The 20,296-nt window shown below is 47.2% G+C and overlaps 1 protein-coding gene across 1 annotated transcript in view; it reads left to right on the plus strand.

The window, feature by feature from the left end:
* The first annotated feature begins 1,263 nt into the window (after nt 1-1,263).
* ITGA5 (integrin subunit alpha 5) overlaps nt 1,264-20,296 on the plus strand; it is a 56,586-nt gene continuing 37,553 nt past the window's right edge. Inside the window, exons 1-8 of the mRNA XM_033136985.1 lie at nt 1,264-1,397; nt 8,220-8,323; nt 11,187-11,310; nt 14,705-14,766; nt 15,929-15,974; nt 16,773-16,898; nt 18,271-18,315; nt 19,138-19,181. Of these exons, the coding sequence (XP_032992876.1) occupies nt 8,249-8,323; nt 11,187-11,310; nt 14,705-14,766; nt 15,929-15,974; nt 16,773-16,898; nt 18,271-18,315; nt 19,138-19,181 (522 nt within the window). The 5' untranslated portion in view covers nt 1,264-1,397; nt 8,220-8,248. The remainder of the gene's footprint in view (nt 1,398-8,219; nt 8,324-11,186; nt 11,311-14,704; nt 14,767-15,928; nt 15,975-16,772; nt 16,899-18,270; nt 18,316-19,137; nt 19,182-20,296) is intronic.

Below are 20,296 nucleotides of genomic sequence, written 5' to 3' on the forward strand. Positions count from 1 at the left end.
ATAGGGAGGCTGCCAGGAGTTGGGGGACAGAATGGGGGAGAGGAACCTGGCAAGGATATCGTTCCAAGCTAAATAAGCAGGAAGCAATAATTTGAACCTGCAGGTAAAACGAACAGACCTGCCAGTGGGCTGGGGGCTCTCAGGAAGACCACAGAGATGCATTATTGCAGAACACAAGGAGAAAGGCTACTAAGGAGTGGATTTCTCCCATCAGAACTGTCAACAGCTCACAGCATCTCTTTACTACAAGCCCACATTGTTCTGGACTCCAAAAACCTATCATCCCCTCTATTCCCAGTGTTCAGGTTCAGGTGTGAGTGCCATTCCATTTTTCGCCAAAATGACCCTGTCTTCCCAGGCGAGTGTTACAAGAATTTATGTAAAGGTTGGGGGGGTTGCCCCTCCAGCAGACACCATACACACACACACCCCCCATCTACCAAACTCAACACAATCACTCCTGCAAATGTCCCCACAAAACACTTCATCACACAGTTTTTTTCCTATCTCTATTCAAAGGGCCTCCCCTGCACATTACCAAATGCAACAATACATTGATAAAAGTATCTTATGTACTGGCTCACTGGGAAAACTTTAGAAAGTCATATAAAATCTTTCCAGTATTGATTTGCACCATTCCAACTTGTTCTGTACAGGAAACGAATGGCTACCGGGGGGGGGGGGGGAGTCTGGGATGTGAGCAGCCATAATCCCTCAAGCCTGAGACCACATACTCAGCAGCCTCTTGCACAAGAGATCATCACTGGCCTCCTGGCAGATGGGTGCCAGACAGGCAGTCATCCCATGGACAATGGCAAACCATCCAGGGATCAATTGGGAGTGTTATTACCTGACCAGAAAACCAGGAACTTGTAAATATTCCCATTGTATCACTTGATGCGTGTATGGTGGTGGGTAAGGGAGTTTCTGCCAGAGAGCCCTCCCTGTTTGTGACATATTTATGACGTATCTGTGATGTATGCATGATGCTTCACCTGAGGTGTTCATGAAAAAAAAGGGAAAACTTATAAGGAAACAGTGACAGCTGGGAGGGATTTTGCGGGGCACAAACAAACAAGTTGTGGGGCTCAAATTTATGGGAGGGGAAAGTAGGCCCCAAAGGTAGAACCTCAAGGAGCCTGAGGCGATCTGTGGGTAGCCCCTTCAGGAACAGGAGTTTAAGGGTAGGAGGAACTTTGCCAGGCTCAAGGTGCATCTGGTTTAGACTCATCCTTTTGCTCCCTGCTCCCTTCCTTTCCACAGTGCCAGTGTCCTCGTGGGAGCACCCAAGGCCAACACAAGCCAGGTGGAAGTTACAGAGGGGGGTGCTGTCTACTACTGTCCCTGGCCCCTTGGCGAGAGCAGCTGTATACCCATTGAATTTGACACCAGCAAAGGTAAGCGGAATGTGTGGGGTTTGGAGGAGCCAGTGGTGAGGGTTGACTGCTACTTGCCCATCCTCACCCACCTCCAATTTTTACTCGTGATTTTCAGTCAAAAGGCTACTCCAGATTCCCCAAATTCCAACTTCTTCTTTCTTCCCTACTTAATTCAGAAAATAAAGGCAGCCTATAAGAGCAGTTACAAAATCCATAGTAGGACAAAGCCTCTATTAGGCCAACCAGAATTGCATGCAAGCTTTTGAGTTCCTCAGAACACTTCATTGGCTTGGGTGGTAAACAGGGGAATGCGGACGGCTTCTGTTTATGGTCACGGTCTTAAGAGGTTTGTTAGACTGTGATTCCCCTTGTCAGAATAAACACCAAAGCCCAGCTCCATACTCAAATCAGGCAACTGCAGGGGCAGGGGAGTCCTTAGCATATGCGCCACTGCGGTGCAAAGATCCGCCCAGCGCCCCAGTCTGACAAGTGCCGCCATTGTGATCTTTGATAAATGAGCGCATAAAGTCCTGTAGTGAAGCAGGTACATTTCGGTAATACCTAGGTACAGTATTTTGTTTTTCTAGCTTGATCAAAATTATTTATTAATTTATAACAGGTAGATAGTTAAGACCTTAGGCAGCTTCAGCAGCGGGTGCCTGGCGCCCCCCAGAATTTGGCACCCAGGTGCCCTGAACCCCTTGCACCCCCAGGTAAAGACGGCCCTGTGCAGGGGTTCTTCATTAATTCATTTGCGAGTAAATATTTCATTCAAACACAGGGTAGAAGTGTCATGCAGTCCCTAGAGAGCTGGGGTGATATTGTGGTTAGGAGAGCCAGACATTTGCAAATTAAAGCAACTGTGGTGAGCACCACACACACCTTGTAGCTAAGCACACACTGCAGCCTGTTTGACTGACAACAGCAGGAGCAGCAGGGAGAAAGGGGGGATGCCTCTGTGGCACCATGGGCATCCATGGGGGTCGACCCCTGGATTAAAGTGTTGGACCCAAGTTCTGATGAGACCCAAGTTCTAAGTTCCCCTGCAGCCATGAAGACAAATGTGGATGAACAAAGGAAGTTGCCTTACACCAAGTCAGACCAGTGCTCCATCTAGCTTCCGTATTCTCTCTATCAGGGTTTCTCCAGTTGTTTTTTTGGACTACAATCCCCATGATCCCTGACCACTGGTCCTGATAGCTAGAGATGATGGAAGTTGTAGTCCAACAACAGCTGGAGACCTAAGTTTGGGAAACCCTGATCTACACTGATTCTCTGGTTTTCGGGTGGGGCTGTTCCCCAGCTCCACTTGGAGGCACTAGGGATGGAGCCTAAGACCTTTTTGCATCGAGACCATGCACGCTACCTTCAAACTGCATCCCTTCCGCACGCTAGGTAAGCTGGGCTGGTGATAGACTGTCTCTCGTCCCATCCCACCTCATAGGGTTGTTGTGGGCAGGGGGGAGAATGGTGTACTGTGAACTTCTGCAGGAAGGTTGGGTTGAAAATGCAACAAAAACACAGACCTAATCTTGAATAAAGAGATCAAAAGCTGCCCACAGGCAGAGTAAAATGCAAATGTTGACAGTCTCCCTTGAGGTTCAAAGGCATTCTGTGTTGTGGGAGAAGGAAAGGGTCTAAACTGCCCCCACCCCTGTAACTTTGTGGATCAGAAAGGCCTGGACTTTAGTCGGCCTGGCCTGGCCTGGGGCTTTCCTGGCTGGCCGCATGGCTCCGTGTTGACTTGGCTGGTCCCCAGTGGATGTGGGCCAGAGAGAGTTTCCTTGGCTCAGCTGAGAACAAGAGATCAGATTCCAGTCAGAGAGCCAAACAGGCCATTGCCCGGGGAGCCCCTACTTCCGCGTAGGCCTGAATCTGGGGAACTACTCTCCAGGTGGCTGGTAGAATCTTAGGTACTGGTGCGCTGAGAGGAAGAGAGAACAATACTTTTCTTTTTTAATCTTTCCAAAAGTGAGCATTTTATTTCCACAGAGGTTTCTTGTTTTCAGGCAGAATTGCTGAAAGCAAAAAACAAAAAACATAAAAACAAAACAAAAAAACAACAACAACACCGAGTCATTACAAGAATACTAATTGGTTTCTGGAGCTTTTAAATTGAATACTTCCTCCCTCCCCAGAAACTACAAATATGGCAACGTTAAAAAAAAATGAGCTGGAAAATCTACAGCTGAGCTGGGGAACCCCTGCCCCCTCCAGATGTTGTTGGACTCCAACTCCCATCAGCCCCTGTCAGCATGGCCAGCCATCAAGGATGTTGGGAACTGCAGTCCAGCAGCTTCTGGAAGGCCACAGGTTCACCAGCCCTTATCTAGGGCAACTGCAAGGCCTTTTGTTTTCCTGCACAGTCTTCTCAGAAGTAAATGTCAGTGAGGTAAATGAAGCTTACGCTCAAGTACCTGAGTATGCAGGATAGCTCTTAATGAGACTTTTAATCTCGGGGTCATGGGTTTGAGCCCCACGTTAAGCAAAAAGATGCCTGCATTGCAGGGGGTTGGACTAGATGACCCTCGCGGTCCTTTCCCAACTCTACGATTCTGTGGTTCTATTGAACTGCAGCCCCAATATTCATATAATATTGCCCACGTAATCCTTGGAAGGGAAAGAACTTTGTTAACTGAATAAGCAAAATGGACTGAATGAATGTCTTATAAAAATGAATAAGGGTCAGGGGGCATTTTGGAAAGCAGGTTCGGTGACAAAAACGCAGGCCAAATTCTTATATATATATATGTCATGGCATTTTGAGATAATGTCTTGTTGGGTTTGATCTCCTGCCCATTCGGGATGAGGGAGGGCTGTGCTGCAGGCCGAGCCTGTTTTGTTTTGAACTGCATTCACAAATGAAACAAAAGGATCCCAGCAGCTGTCAAAGAAGCGCTGGAAAGATTCCTGTTGTGGGGACTCCTTGTTTCATGTTTTGTTTATTACAGTTTTATTCCCTGCCCCTTTCCTCCGTGAAGCTGCAGCACGGTGTCGTCGTCGTCATCCCCCAATTACTTGATCTTTACAACAGTCCTGTGAGAGGCCATAGTTAGCTCATGGTCAGCCATGGCCGAGTAGGGGTTTGAACCTGGGCTTCCTCAGACCTGATCCATTGCATGCTAGCAACACGAAACGCTTCACCACCCTGGCTTACTGTGAGCGGGAGGGTGGCAGCTCAGGGGCAGAGCCAAGGTCCCCGGTTCAATCCCTAATGTCTCCAGATAGGAGTAGCCCCGGAGAGTCACTGCCCGTCAGTGTAGGCACCACTGAGCTAGGTCAGTGTTTTTCAACCACTGTTCCGCGGCACACTAGTGTGCCGCAAGATGTTGCCTGGTGTGCCGTGGGAAAAATTCCAGCCAGAATATCAGCTTTGTGTTCAGCCAAACAGGCCCTGGTTGCGCACTGAATAAAGTATTTTATAATTTTTCATATTTCTGTTTACTTACTATTTCATAATAAAGTAATTATAAAATACTTTCTTTGTGTTTATTTGATTCCTATTCAAGAGAATTACTTTATATATAGTCAATATAGGCATAGAGTTACATTTTTTAACATTTTCTAATGGTGGTGTGCCTCGTGATTTTTTTCATGAAACAAGTGTGCCTTTGCCCAAAAAAGGTTGAAAAACACTGAGCTAGGTAGACCCAACGGTCTGACACAGAATATGGTAGCTTCCCATGGCCATATGTTGTGGCTTCTTCATGTGTCTATGGAGTAAAACGGATTTTTGAAAACTTTCTTTCTTGAGGAAATCCTTTCCACATCTGCTTCCCGGCTGAAGAGTCCTTGCGCATTGCAAAGGCTTGTGGGGAATGGTCTGGTGCGCTGTCTTAGGAGCGCTGGTCAGCCTGTTTTCTCTCATCGCGGCCCCCGCTTCCTTCGGGCTGTGAGTTGCAGGGAAAGATCAAGCGTGGCAAGGAAGCGCGCCTGCCATTGCCAATCATCTTCTCACTGTGGAAACCTTGAGAGGCATCCAAGGCACCTCAGAGTTTCCTGGACTGGAGTTTGAAGAACCACTGGAGTAGAGATAGCACTGTTAGAGAGGGTTGTGGGGCCTAAGTGGTTTTCAATTAACAAGAACCCCCCCCCCCCCGGTCCTGCCCTCCTCCTCCTCTTCCAGTCTCCTCTTCCTCACCAGATGGGAACAATGGGAAATCTTGATGGGGAAAATGGGCAGCAGTGCTATGTTATGAAATATTTTCTCTTTCTGAATAAACAGGGGAGGAATTTCTGGAGCATTGTTCACAGTGGCGGTGTGGGATTTTTTGAAATTGCAAACTGCAGGGATTGTTGATTTTTCAGGCAGTGAAGTGAAAGAAGGGTGGAGGAATGGGTTGGAAATACCCACGTGGAACCAAATTGTATTTTTGGCAGTTCCTTTAGCTTAGAGTAAATTGAGAGAGAGAGAGAGAGAGAGAGAGAGAGAGAGAGAATTGGAAATGCCCTTAATGGACCAGAAGTAGCTTGTGAGACTTGGCATTTGTCTTGTACCTGGTCTTCTGGGGTCACTGCCTGACAGGGCTGTTTTTTTGTTTTGCAAGAAAGGGATTAAGTGGTGCTTGTTTCTGCAAGATCTGAGGGTGTTACCCCTACATCCCATTGGATTGATATGAAGGGCCTTGTATGAACCAGAGTCAGTGGGCTGGGTCAAAACCAAAGGCAACAATTGCTAGGAGAATAACAAGCTCACAGCCTAAGATCTAGGCTGTTTCCCCACAAGCTCCTTCCAACCCCCTAAATGAAAACGGGAAGCCCTCTTAGCACCCCACATGGATTTAGTACATTTTCTGCATGAGCTGCTGATCTGGACCTGACTGGGGAAAAGTGGAGAAACATTCAGGGCTGCAGGGGACAACCTTTCTGTAGGCGGGCAATTCCCTGCATGCAGCGGGAGTGATGGCAGGATCCTGTCACACCTGAGACGTGGCAGAATTTCCTAGGCCAGAGCTGTGACTAGTGCAGGGGTGTATGGGCTGCCACATCTGAGGGTAAATACATTTGGCCCACAAATCACCTCCATTTAGTTAGTTTCTGGCAGTTGCCTTGTGAAAGACAATATTTGTTGTATTGGTTATGTTTTTTTGATAGTCCCTCCTCCCAATGGCGCCCAGTAAATATAAAAATACAATACAATATGCAAACAAAATACATATTGCAATACGTTGGTTATTCTTATGCTTTATTTATGTATTTCAAGTTTTTATATTAAGCTTTTATTTAGTTGATACCATGACCATTAACACTGATTTTCATGATTTAAATAAAAAGTAGTGTGTCCTGGCATGCAGTTTGGGAAATAACCAAACGGGGCAATGATCACATCTTAGGGAAACAGTGAAAAAGTGGAGATTTTGGAAGTATTTGTGGGGGTGGGATGGAGCCAGAGAAGGCGACAAGTCAAGCAGATGGGGAAGATTTACGGAGGAGTAGAGGCCGAAGACACCCAGAGCTGCAGTGCAGAAGATCCCAGGTTCATATCCCAGCATCTCCAGGTAGGTCTGGGAAAAATCCCTTGTCTGAATCCCTGGATGGCCGCTACCAGTCTGAGGACAATATCAGGGTAATAATAGTGCTTAGTGTTCAAAGTGCTTTGCATTATCTTGAAATCTTTACAACATCCCTGTAAGGCAGTCCAGCATTGTTTTCCCCAAAATTATAGAAAAGAGACAGGTTCCAAGACTGAGAGACAGCAGTTCGCCAGCAGCCAACCAGCAAATTCACAGATCAGCTGAGAGTTGAACTGGGGTCTTCCAGCTCGTAGCTCATGTTCTGAACCATTATGTTCAAGTGCAGACATGTGGGGAGTGATTGAAAATGCAGTGCAGAACCACCTTGGTACGCGGCACTTCCTGGGCCTGCTTGCCTTCCTCACTGGTCAAAGAACCAATGCTCTGACTTGGTATAAGGCGCCTTCCTATTTACTCTCCACCAAGAGGCCAGGAATTCTCAAATCATGCTGTGCTCTGAGAGGAGCTGAGTTGTGCCCTGGAGGGGAAGGCTGTTTTTTAAATGCATCCATCACTCTAGGCCTCTTGATCTCCCTCTCTTTCTCTGCCAATACAGTGGTACCTCCGGTTGCGGACAGGATCCATTCTGGAGCTCCGGTCGGATCCCCAGGTTTCTGCAACTGGAGGGACCACTTCTGCGCATGCGCGCGTGGCAAAAACCTGGAAATATACTTCCGGGTTTGCTGCTTACATATCCCGAAGTTTACGTAAGCGGAGGGATACGTAAGCGGAGGTACAACTGTATGTAAGTAGTGGCATCAACCCCTGGAAGGGAATAAAAGGCACAGCACAGTCTCCTCATACTGCTTTGCACCTGATAGATGCTGGGGATTCCCAGAAACATCCCCCTTGCCCCCCAAAAATGGTCCAGTCCCAGAATCCTGATGTGCCTGGGCAAAGGGGAGGTCAGGATAGCTGGAGCCAATAGTCCTTGGGTTATCCCATAGAAAATACAGGAATGCAGCATAGCAACATGGAAAGCTACCTTGTACTGAGTCAGATCATTAATCCATCTAGCTCAGTGTTGCTTACACTGATTGGCAGCAGCACTCTGGGGTTTCAGACAGGAGTCTTTTGCACCATGCATTGAACCTAGGACTTTCTGCATGCAAGGCAGATGCTCTTGCCACCAAGCTACAATCTTGTTCTAGGGGCTGACTGAAATAATAGTGTATATGGTTTATGTCATCTGTCTCTCCCTATCCACCTTCTTTCAACGGTGAGAGTAAAATTTTAATCCAGAACACTGGAAGGAAGCTGTGTCCCAGGTATCTGAAAGCCTTTGAGGAACACTGATCTAGACCCCTTTGTGTTCTTCTCTGTACAGCAGGATCCCACGTGGACGGCTTGAATGTGATGACGGAACAAATGGAGTTCAAATCGCTGCAGTGGTTTGGAGCCACAGTGCGGTCACATGGCAGCTCCATCCTGGTAAGAGCGGAGTTGTGGCATGAATTTGGCAAAGGGCATAAGCAACTGGTTGACCAGGGGGAACCCAGCACATCTCCAGATGGTCACAATTTTGCAGGAAAGCTTTAAGCGCATACCAGAACTCTAGATCTGCACATTGAAAATGGATTGAATGTCACCCTAGCACAACAAATTTGCTTTTGGGAACTTTTTTGCAGTTTGGGTCATGACAGAAAAGTACGTCAAAAAATGTGTGATAAATGAATGAATAATGGGAAGATGTCTAAAAGACCCCACAAGGAGATTAAGATGAATGCTCATTGCCCTATAACCTCGCTGCAAACAAACCAGCATGAAGGCTCAGTAAAGACTGGATATAATTTAACCTCTGTGTAAACGTTGTGGAAACACATCAGGATGAATGCTGAGCAAGTGGGGGGTGGGGCTCAGTAACAACAACCCACGCAGGGTCAAGTTGTGTCTTTAGCCACTTCTTCCTTCCCATCACAGGACCAATCCCTCTGTAGTATGGAAGCTGTGAAAGCTCCTGCCTCAGTGGCTTCTGGAGTTGCCATAGCTTAAGTTCTAGGCACTCCTGGCTTGTGTGCTACACAGATGTGATCTATGTGTCCTCAGTTGGCCCCAAGTCACATGTTTCTTGAATATTTGATAACCAGGGCTAACGGTGCCTCTGTATTGGCACTGATGAAACCAGATCCCTCTGAACTGGAGAGCAAAAACGGCCACTTTCCCCATTTTTTGCAAGGTTCTTTTAAGGCTGCCATTCTGTGCACTCTTACCCAGAGGGAAGCCCTGTTGGTCATAGTGGGCGACTGGGCTGGAAATCACAGGAGGGGAGAATGCTCATGTGCTCAGGTCATGGGTGTAGATTTCTCAGAGCAGGCCACTGGTTGGCCACTGTGAGAACAAGACGCTGTTACACTGTTGAGTAAACATTCACAGGATTGCACTGTAAGAAACCCAGGTATCTCCAATGCGGCAACGCCATTTCTTCCCTTCTAGATTCCTTGCATATAAGTCCACCCACCCACACAAACACACAGAGGCCAGGCATTCCCAGTGTCGGAAATCCCTGTTTAGGCTACTGTTGCATCGCTGTGTCCTGTTTTGGTCAAAGTCCATTGATAAAGTTTGTGACAAAGTGATGTAGACTTGAAGGAAGATTTCATACAATAATGCTGATCTTCCTCTGTCTAAAGAGGCTGTCTGGCTCCTCTAAAAAGGGATGGGTGAGCAGGGGAAAATTGATCTTATTAATCCCCACCCAATCCAGTTTTATTTTATTTCTTTTTTTAAAAAAAGTCCTTTTTGAAATGCACATCCCAATCTCCCCAGTGCTAAGAGTGTCAGATGCTCATTTCCATGTTTTGCTTTAGGGTTGCCAGAGGTTTAGGGGGGTGGGTTCCTTCCCTGCAGCTTATTAGTTACCCTGCTGAACTTCAAACTGTGCTTTGAACTCTTCAACTTTCCAAAACCTCTCATATGGGGGCAGGGCAGGAAGGATGCAGCTAGTAAGAACTGCAGGAAATGCAGAGTGTGGTGGGGTGTGTGCGTTGGCCATTGCTCAGGCTTCTCCAAGCAACCCTGTGGCCTCACTAGGACGCCCCGTTTTTCTCTCTGGTTTCCCTGCAGTCCTTTCCAACTGGCCTGCTGCAGGGCAGGGCTTCCTCTAGTCTTTTGACATCTAGGACATACCTTGTTGCTTTCTTCCTAAATTAAATGAGAGGCACACTTCACTCCAACCTCACTTTATTTTGCTTGAAACCTTTTTTTTTAAAGGCGCCCTTCATCCTATTTCATACAAGGTAGTTAGTTTACAGAACAAAATCAAAGTACAAAATGCAAACAGGAACATAGACAGCTTCCCCCACTGCTCTGTCTAACTCAGGACTGTCTACACCAACTGGCAGCAGCTCTCCAGGATTTCCCTGTCCTTCCTGGAGATGCTGGTGTAGAGAACCTGGAACCTTCTACATGCCAAGTAAATGTTCTACCAGTGATCTATGGCCCTTCTCCAAATGGTGGGTGGATATCTTGGGTCCCAGGACAGTAGGAAGGCATCCTCCTTGCAGCTCAGGGGAACCTGGGTCAACGTTGCCTCCTGGCCTGGAGCACCCACTCCTCTTTTCCTGCTTAGGGATGGGACTCTTCTCTTTGTCCAGTGGTGGTGCTTCTAGGATTCTGTTATGCTGGTTAACTACAGCAGAGGCTGCCTTAGGAAATTCCAATGCATCCTGGATTCTTTCCCTCGGGACAATACCAGTGCTTGTGTTGCTGCAGAGAGTGACTGGTGAATGTATCAAAGAGTGTGCCTTAAATCGCCAAGGAGTTCTTCCGCCTTTTTCATGGCTCTGGCACAGTTTGGGACTCTTTGCTGTAGACTCTACAGTGTAGAGCAACGTCCTGATCTGGCCACATGTGGATAGAGATGCTGGAAAGGGTGGTGGCCGCAAGATAGGCCCTGATGTTGCAGGGCAGTCATCTGCAGAAGGTGGCACATCTCTACAGAGGTCGTTGGCATTGCTGAAGCTGCAGTGTTTGACCCTTGAATTGTACAGGTGTGAGAGCTTTGGCCACAAGTCAGAAGACCACCTCGCTCCCAGCTTCTGTACATTAAAACTGAAAGCTGGTAGTTGTCAAAACTTTGTAACATTAAGAGTCCAGTGCATGAGGTTGCTTGTTTTCATCTTCCCTCCCCACCACTTTTCCTTTTTGTGCCGTAGGGTTATTTATACTGTATTGATTTGTAAGCAGCCCCAGGAGTTTTTTCCCCCATCAGAAGTGTGTGGGTAGAAATGCTTTGCATGAATGAAGACCGTGAAACCCTTTCCATTTGCTTACCAGTCTCATCTTCTTCCTCTAGGCCTGTGCCCCCCTGTACAGTTGGCGAACCTTCAGTGACGAGCCTGAGCGTGAGGTTGTGGGCACCTGCTTCTTGTCCATCAACAACTTCACCAAGTTTGTGGAATACGCACCTTGCCGCTCAGGTAACAAGGGACTCCGGAGAGGATGCCTGCCTGGCAGGGGTTCAGCGTTGGCACAGGACCTCAGCCTTCCTTTTTTTGAAAAAAGTATAGAATTTTTGTAGAAGTACATTAGAAGATTCCATTGAACATCACAAAAATACATATAAAACCATAACAAACAAACAAACAAACATATCTCAGTTACAGGTAGGTAGCCGTGTTGGTCTGCCATAGTAAAAAAAACAAAACCTTCCAGTAGCACCTTAGAGACCAACTAAGTTTGTTCTTGGTATGAGCTTTCTGAAGAAGTATGCAAGCTCATACCAAGAACAAACTTAGTTGGTCTCTAAGGTGCTACTGGAAACAACATGTCTGTGGAATAAAATAAATGGTTGGTAAACGTAAGCGGGGGGGACGACGACGACATGGGTGGTGCTGTGGGTTAAACCACAGAGCCTAGGGCTTGCTGATCAGAAGGTCGGCGGTTCAAATCCCCGCGACGGGGTGAGCTCCCGTTGCTCGGTCCCAGCTCCTGCCCACCTAGCAGTTTGAAAGCACGTCAAAGTGCAAGTAGATAAATAGGTACTGCTCCAGCAGGAAGGTAAACGGCGTTTCACCAGAAGCAGCTTAGTCATGCTGGCCACATGACCTGGAAGCTGTACGCCGGCTCCCTCGGCCAGTAACGCAAGATGAGCGCCGCAACCCCAGTGTCGGACACGACTGGACCTAATGGTCAGGGGTCCCTTTACCTTTAAACGTAAGGGGGAGCATGAGATTTATTAATACAGTTGGCAACTATTTCCCAGCCCCTATGCACATCGACGGAGTGCATGGAAGTCCACCCCTTTTATGACTTTTTTGTGACATTTTCAGTCACTTCCAAGTTTGGTGCTGTGTGTGATTACACATCATTCTGACGTGTGCTAATTGGTCATCGCCTGTATAACTAATGGAACATTATCTTAAGTTGAAACAAAATAAAAAATAAAAAAAATCCTTCCAGTAGCACCTTAGAGACCAACTAAGTTTGTTCTTGGTATGAGCTTTCGTGTGCATGCACACTTCTTCAGATATTTTGTTTTGACTACGGCAGACCAACACGGCTATTATCTTTAAGGTAACTTAATGAATGTGCTCAAAAGGTTGCATAAAGGAGGGGCTGACCACGTTTTCTCCCCTTGTTCATCTTTAAACTGGATGTCTAAATCAGTTCCCCATGATTTAATCAGTCTTTGAGAAAGAAGGAAGGGGACACAGTAGTGTCTTTGCTGTGTTGGTTCTGGGTTCCCTGATCTATAGCTATTCCTGCATTGAGGTACATCTGTGTGCTGTTGGGCTTTTTTCTTTACCTTGCCCTAGCTGTGTGCCACTGTGCAGCTGACTTGCGCCTGGTGATGACCAATGAAGGCATGGGAGCTGCATGTGGTGGTAAGGTTTGCCATCCACCGGACTAGGGAGCTGGAAGAAGTATGAGCAACTATAGAAGTCCCTTCCTTGTCCCTTGTACTAACCCCTTTTAATGAGCCGTCCCTCCTGCTGAAAGAACACGGCCGATGAGCCGAAGGTCCAGCCAGCCAGCTGCTTCCTAAGAATAATCTGGAGCAGTAGGAAGTGGGGGTGGGAAAAGCTGGGAGCGTTTCCCTGGGGACACCCACACAGTGATCGCCAGAAGGCTGCTGTGCCACCAGCAGAGCCCCCACCCCATAAGAAAAGCCCTGTTGGGTCAGGCCAGAGACTCATTTAGTCTAGCATCCTGTTCTCACAGTGGGAACTCCAGTCTCTAGAGAGCCAGAAGGAACAGCTCTGGCTGAGATTACTGCATAGCTTGAGGTCAGCTCTGGAAGAGGGACTTCCGGCAAAAGGTTTCCTGGTCCCCCACAGATGCACACAAGCAAGAACTCTGAGGGAAGTCATATTGCTGAATTGAAAATGAAGAGGAGGAGGAGGAGGAGGATTACGAAGATGAGTTCAGCTTATATTTTGCCCTTTATCAAAAGATCCCAGGACAGTGTGCAACATAACACATCACAGAGCACCAATAATAAAAACAATAACAGACAGCATAGTAATAGAATACAGCCAATTTGCCCCTTGCTGTGTTGTATCCTCCACCACCTCACCCCCCAAATTATTGATGCTGAAGGTTTGCTATTGTGAGGCAAAAGGAGAACAGGCTATAACAGGACAGGGTGGGCATAGTAGCCTGGATTCTCTTATTGTTGTCATATGCTCCCTAGGGCCAAGGTGTTCTCTTAAGAGGAGATTCCTTTCCCAAGGAATAATAATAATAATAATAATAATAATAATATTGTTGTGTGGCCTCTTGGTAATTAGCACAATTAGGCTAGGGGGCGCACATCTGAAAGGATAAGTGCCTGTGGTGGAAAGAGAGTGCTGAACGCGCAGCTTCAAGCCCTAGATCCCCACTTTGCCAAAGGAAAAGATTGTTCCCGTCTCCAGTGACCGTACTTGGTGGATAACTCACATGCCATCAGGAGATGTACCCCACCCTCTGATTAGGTTGCCCCAGCAGCCACTCTGGGTGGCTTCCAACATAATATAAAAAAACCACAACAAAACGGAAAGTCATCATAGCTGTTTTTCTCTTTGCCAGCTGATGGAGTGTGAATAATGATAATAATGGGGATTCCTCTTCCCTGCTCAGGGCTGGGATTCCCTGCTGGACCTCTCACAGCTGTAGTACGCCTTCTAAAGTATATGCCTGAAAGTCAGGCAAGTGGCACTTTGCCCGCGCTCTAATGCTGTCTTGGTTGCCCATATTTTGTGAGGTTTTTTTTGGAGGTGTAAGGCTGGATCACTTATTTTATTGTAACGGTTCTGTTGTTAGAAGCTAGTCACAACCTGAGGCATATTGGCTTCCTGTTCACGTGTTGTCCAACAGAACAGTTTATTTAGGGAGGAATCTGCATCACACACTCACAATCACTCTGTCAATGCAAGCATTTCAACCCCCTCCTCTCTCTCTTCCAAGTGCACTGATCTGGTGGTTCTCCAGTAATTCAGCTGTAAGCCTGTGGACAGGACCACTTTCTGATGGACTGGGATATTTTTAATATCTTATTTATTGTTTGGTGATTTCTGGCTCCAATTAAAGGGCGGCTTCAGTTTGGTGGGTGAAGGAAGTAGGATCATTTTGAATGCTGGTTGCAGTGGGCCCTCTACCCCACCATGTGCCACACATTTATTAGTCATGCAAATATGAATAAATATTCACAACAGGCAAATCTGAAGTTTACCAGAACATATTCAAAAACTCAGATTGCCAATGCATAATTGAACTGCAAAAGGCAAGATCCTCTCTTGTAACCTTAGTGTCTATACTGTAACTTTCCCCAGCACCTTTGAATTTCCATTTCCAACCCCCCCCCCCTTTTCTCTTTCTTTCTCCTGCCAGAAAAGGGCGGACGCAGATTTCAAGGTTACTGCCAAAGTGGCTTTAGTGCTGAATTCACGAAGGTGAGTTTCCGTCCCTGCCAAGAACCTAGACGGCAGGGATGGTGCAGGTTCCTGTATTTGGAGGTTGGGACAGAGATAGTCACCTTGGCATGAGGATACACAACATGGCAGCTGTCTGCAGCCCCAGTTGTAATGCTAATCTGGAAAACAGTATAGCCTGTGAATCCCACAGGAGGGTGAATTGTATGGGTAAATGTTCCTGTGCTTAGGCCAGCCTTCCCCAATCTGCTGCCCTCCATAGGTTTCTGGAGTACAACTCCTATCATCCTTAGCCATGCCGGCTGGGACTGATGGGAATTGGAGTCCAATAGCATCTGAAGGGCAGAAGGCCAATTATTTCCCCTCCCTGTCAACCCAACTCTGTGGGACACCTGAGTGCCATTGCTAGTAAATGATGCACATTCCATCCCTGCACCCAGGAAGATTTGTTTTCCTTGCTAGTAGTGCTCTGGTTATATAGAACGGGGGAAAGATGTGCTGAGAGTTTGCAGGGTGCTGCTTGGGAATTCCTTCCCTATCAAGCCTATGCACATACATGCATCACCTGTGGGCATCTGGACATTCCGCATCAGCCTTGTACTTGACAGCTCCCCTGGTCACCCTAGGTAGGCAACCCAGGACTCTATGTAAGAGGGCTGGTAAAAGACTGGTAACTTCTGATCTACAAAGCTGATCTAATGTTACCTAAAATATTATTTTCTAAGGCAATTGCAAAAATGCTTTTGAGTATTGCTGCCAGTCTTGCAGCTCCTCAACTATGTTCACCTGAGGCTTGTCCAGTGCCTAAAGCCCCTGCTTTTAGGTGTCCTCTGATTGCATCATTGATGGCTCCTGTGTGCCCTTTGTGAGTCGCAGCCTGGTTGCTAAGAGAGAGGGTGCTGAGCTTAGGGTGCTCCTATGTGACTGGGGTGATCTCTGATGGGGAGGTCAGTGGGTGGGTGTCAAGAGGGAGTGTGTTGTGGCAGGTACAGGAAGTGGAGTCGCTCAAATCCCCTGAACAGCCACAAAGCTGGCTGGGCGATTGTGGGTCAGCCACCATCTCTTGGCCCAGCAAACCTCACAGGGTACTTGTGAAGATACAAGGGGGAAACTCAAGGCAAAGGTCAGGTGAACTGGCTCAGATACCTCTAAGGAAAACTAATGTTTTTCGTTGTCTTGGCAGGCTGGACGTGTTCTCCTTGGTGGCCCTGGAAGCTATTACTGGCAAGGTGATCCCCTCCCAGCTTCTTTGTTACTATTATGAAAAATATTACTATTTTGGCAATATTTATTTGATCATTATTTCACTGGTCCAGCTGATTGAGATTTATATATTTATTTAGCTGATCAAATGTCTCCTTTTCAAACGCACCTTCTTAACCATAAGGGCTAGTAACATACTCTTTTATTTTATTTTTTTCTTTTAAGGAAAAGAAAATGAAAGCTGAGATTCCCAGGAAGTGCAATTTTTCTGTGTTCCTGTGGAATCACAGCATATCCATAAAGCTGGTCACTGTCTCAGATTCCTTGCACATGGGGATAATGGCGTCCCCAATTTCTCCCATATTCCTGTCCCCCAAATTCAGGATAACTTCCTTATCTTGCTTTCCCCCCAAGGAACAAGAGGTGGCACACAGAATAACTTCCTGTTGTTGTTATTATTATTGTGGTTTTATTGTCAGTGTTTATTATGTAGTATGTTCTTTTAAAAATGGTCCTTGTATGTATACTGTCCTGATATCTCTTTTGATGAAGGACTGTTTAGAAATCATTTGGCTAGGTTTTACTCACAGTAGGTCCCCTGAAATTAATGGAAGTGACTGAGCTGTGTGTTTGCATAGCTTTTCGGAATGCCACCCTATCTAAATGAATTTATTCTCACACCAACCCTGTGAGGAAAGTTAGGCTGAGATGTAGCCAACATGCCCAAAGTCTCCCAGCGAGCTTCCTGAGGGAATGGGGGACCTGACCTTTGGCCTCCTCAGTCCTAGTCCAACACTCTAACTGCCACCCCCCTTTCCCTTCAGGCCAGGTGCTATCAGCAGCACAGGATGACATTGTGGAGGTATATGACCCTCATTATTTGGTCCTGGAGGTCCGAGGACAACTCAAGACGGGTCAGGCTAACTTCAAGGCTGATGACAGCTACCTTGGTGAGTGCTTGATGGAAGGAAAGGGTTGGAGAAAGAGAATATTGTTGTCTTAGGACAGTGCTGGAGGTGGGGTCCTGAAACCCTGTCATTCATTACCATTGGCTGTGCAGCCTGGGAGTGATGGAGGAGTTGGAGTGTGTGTGTGTGTGTGTGTGTGTGTGTGTGTGTGTTTAAATTTTACAAATTATTTTAAAATACAATCAGAACATATCTCATCAGTTGACCTACCACCCTTTGTGCTCCTCCCTTCCCCACAATATGAGCAGCGTTCAGGAGAGGCTGTTGATTGATCTCGCAACAGCCCAGAAATCCGGCAAGTGCAGGTTAAGGAGGAGTTGAACACCTAGAAGGCCGCAGGTTCTCTCACCCTTGCCTCAGGGTAGCATTTTCTTCCAGGGAGTTTGTTGCCTTTGCCCATTCTGTGCTTCATGGTTGGGCTGAGCAGGTGGTTCTTGCGCTTCAGCACTTTCTCAGTTCAAAATCTGGGCCCTGTTAGAAAGGGGTGGCCTCTGACCAAGCCTTTGTCAATGGGCAGTGATTCAGAGGGTTCCCTGAACTTCAGAGTCAGCAGATCTCTGCAAGATCCAGGGTTCTTGAGTTCACCACTTGTTTCATCCATGAGGTGGGGGTGAGTAGTGTTCGTGGGAAGTGTTGATATCTCTGGGTGGAGATTCACAAATAATAAGCAGAATGATGCATAAGCATCTCATCAGAGTCAGCCAGGACGTCCTGGGGTGCCCCAAATGCTCTGGAATTAATCTTACTTAAGAGATAGATATGGTTACACCAGCCTAACCACACTATGACGGTGAAATTTGTCACCCCAACCATGTCCTTTATTTCAACCCAGTCACAGAATTTTTTCACCTCCTGCTGACACTGAGCAACATAGGAAGCTGCCTTTTACTAAGTTAGACTATTGGTCCACCATTCTCTGCACAAATTGGCAGCTGTGCTCCAAGATTTTAAGTGTGTGGGTGTGTGTGGGGGCTCTTTCCCAGTCTTACCTGGAGATGCGGGGGATTGAACCTGGGGCCTTCTGAATGCAAAGCAGAGGCTCTGCCACTGAGCCACAACCTGTCCTTTTACATTTCCCTGCAAAAATGACTGCATGCACTTATCTTTATAGAGAAACCCAGAAGGGTCCCTTATCCCATCTCCTCCACAGGGAAGAATTTTGCCTCCTAGCAATGTTCAGCCTGGGGCCAGATTGCTGTCTTAACTAGTTGGCGTTATGGGACCTAGGGCAACCTGTGGTACCGCATGGCATGCTGGGAAATGGCAGTAGCATTTCCTGATGGCCCTGGTAGGTGTAGAATGGCATGCACCCCCCCCCCCTTAATCATGCTGTTTCTCCTTTCCCTCTCCCTAGGCTACTCTGTGGCGGTCGGTGAATTTAGCGGAGACTCCACTGAAGGTACCAATGGGCTTATTAGTAAGGGAAGGTACTTTCAGCATGGGTGGTAGGGCTGGTTTCTGGGCATCGCTTGGAGAGCAAAGAATCTAGAATTGAAGAGGGTCCTCTAGTCCACCCCCTGCAATGCAGGAATCTCATCCACAAGAGACTGCCACCCAAAATCTCCTTAAAAACCTTCAAGGAAGGAGAGTCCACAACCTCCTAAGGGAGACCATTCCACCGTCAAACAGCTCTTACTTTCAGAATGTCCTTCCTGACGTTTAGTCGGAATCTCCCTTCTTGTAACTTGAATCCGTTGGTACAAGTCCTACCTCCCAGGGCAGGAGAAATCAAGCATGCTCCATCTTCCACGTGACAGTCAGGTTTATGTGTACCTTGTGCCAAAAATATATACCTCCATTGCATTCTGAGTAAATCACACACGTCAGGATTTCGAAATGTTGTATAATTCTACCCCAGACAATAGATTTTCAAATAAATTATAATAACTTTTATTTCTATTTTTTGTTAGAAATTGCGAAGGGAATATTGGAATGCAAAATGAGAGTGCAGTTATGAGGGCAGTAGGAGAGAGATTGGGGTTCATATTATTATTATTATTATTATTTTATAACCCAGCTTTTCCCATGACAGGGACTCATAGTAAGGGCTTGGGATTAGTAAATAGCGCACTGCATTATTGTTTGGTTTCTTAAAGGTCATACTGTATGTATGTATTTTCCTCCTCTTCCAGAGTCTATGATTCTGCTGTTCACAGTGTGCTTGCCGTAGTTCGGACTCCTTCTGCCACTGATTGCATTGTGTTCCTTTGCTCTCTTGCAGACTTTGTGGCTGGCGTTCCTAAAGGAAACTTGACTTATGGATATGTAAGAGCCAAACCTGTGCCTCCTTTCTCCCCACTCTCTGTGTGTACTGTAACTCTCAGTCTTCCTGGCAACCTTTGCATCATTTGGCGTGGGCTGAGTGTCCCCCTGCCTGCTTTGTAGAGCTGGAACATTGGTCATACAATAATTCCCTTGAAAATGTGCTCTAGGGGCTAGCACAAAATTGGTGGCAGCAAACCTTTTGTGGATGGCGGGTGGGTTGTCAGGAACTCCTGTAAAAGTGCTCCAGGTGCCCCACCACCACCACCAGCCACACCAGGTCCACAAGATGCTGCCTCAGGTTCTTCCAACTGCAAGCTAATATCCAAGAGTGTTTATTTTAAAAATTGCTATACAGCTTCGACCTTAAAAGAATAACTTCCTTAGATCTCCACTGCTGTTCATAACCAGGAACATTCTGTTAACAACTTCTGATATAAGTCGTTGAGACCTTCTTAATGGCTGATCCACAAACTGGATCAGCCCTTCTTGACTCCAGTGGGGGATCACTCCAGCGGCAAGGGCTGGGCTGGTGCGGCAGGCTCCATTCATCCTCCGCCCGCCCACCCCCTGCGCACACGCACACACCAGGCACTGGCAAACCATGCTATGGCTCTGCCCCTAGCCAGTCCCCGCATGCCTGCCTTGTTGCTTACAACCAGTCCAGGGGGTGGCAATGGGCCACCAGCTTCTTTCTCCTTAGTCTCAGTGTCGCTCTTGTAGAACTCAGGAGGGAGAGGGTGGATGGAGACAGAACCAGAATGAGGTGGTTCTGCCAGCCTTGTGCTCTGGCTCCAACTACTGTTGGCCTGCCAGCCTTCTGCCCTACCCATCCCAGTGGGCACCAGTCTCCGCTGCTCCTTCCCAAACACAGACGTTCCGTGAGAGGCATGTCTGGCCACATCTGGGCTGAACAGTCCTGTGCTGGTGCTTTGTGGTGCCACGGCATCAACAGGTGTGCTTTTGCGTGTAGCCCCTTTGCATTTCCCCTTCCTGTGTGGTTAGTGGAGGGCCCCACTCACAGGGAGGTGCAAGTTAAAAGTGGGTGCCACCCCACCTTGAGACGCTGTTGTGTTCTTTGGCTCCCTTGATCCCTTGCCATTGTGACTTTTCCCTGA

The sequence above is a fragment of the Lacerta agilis genome, chromosome 2 (genome assembly GCF_009819535.1).
Source record: "Lacerta agilis isolate rLacAgi1 chromosome 2, rLacAgi1.pri, whole genome shotgun sequence".
NCBI classification, from domain to species: domain Eukaryota; kingdom Metazoa; phylum Chordata; class Lepidosauria; order Squamata; family Lacertidae; genus Lacerta; species Lacerta agilis.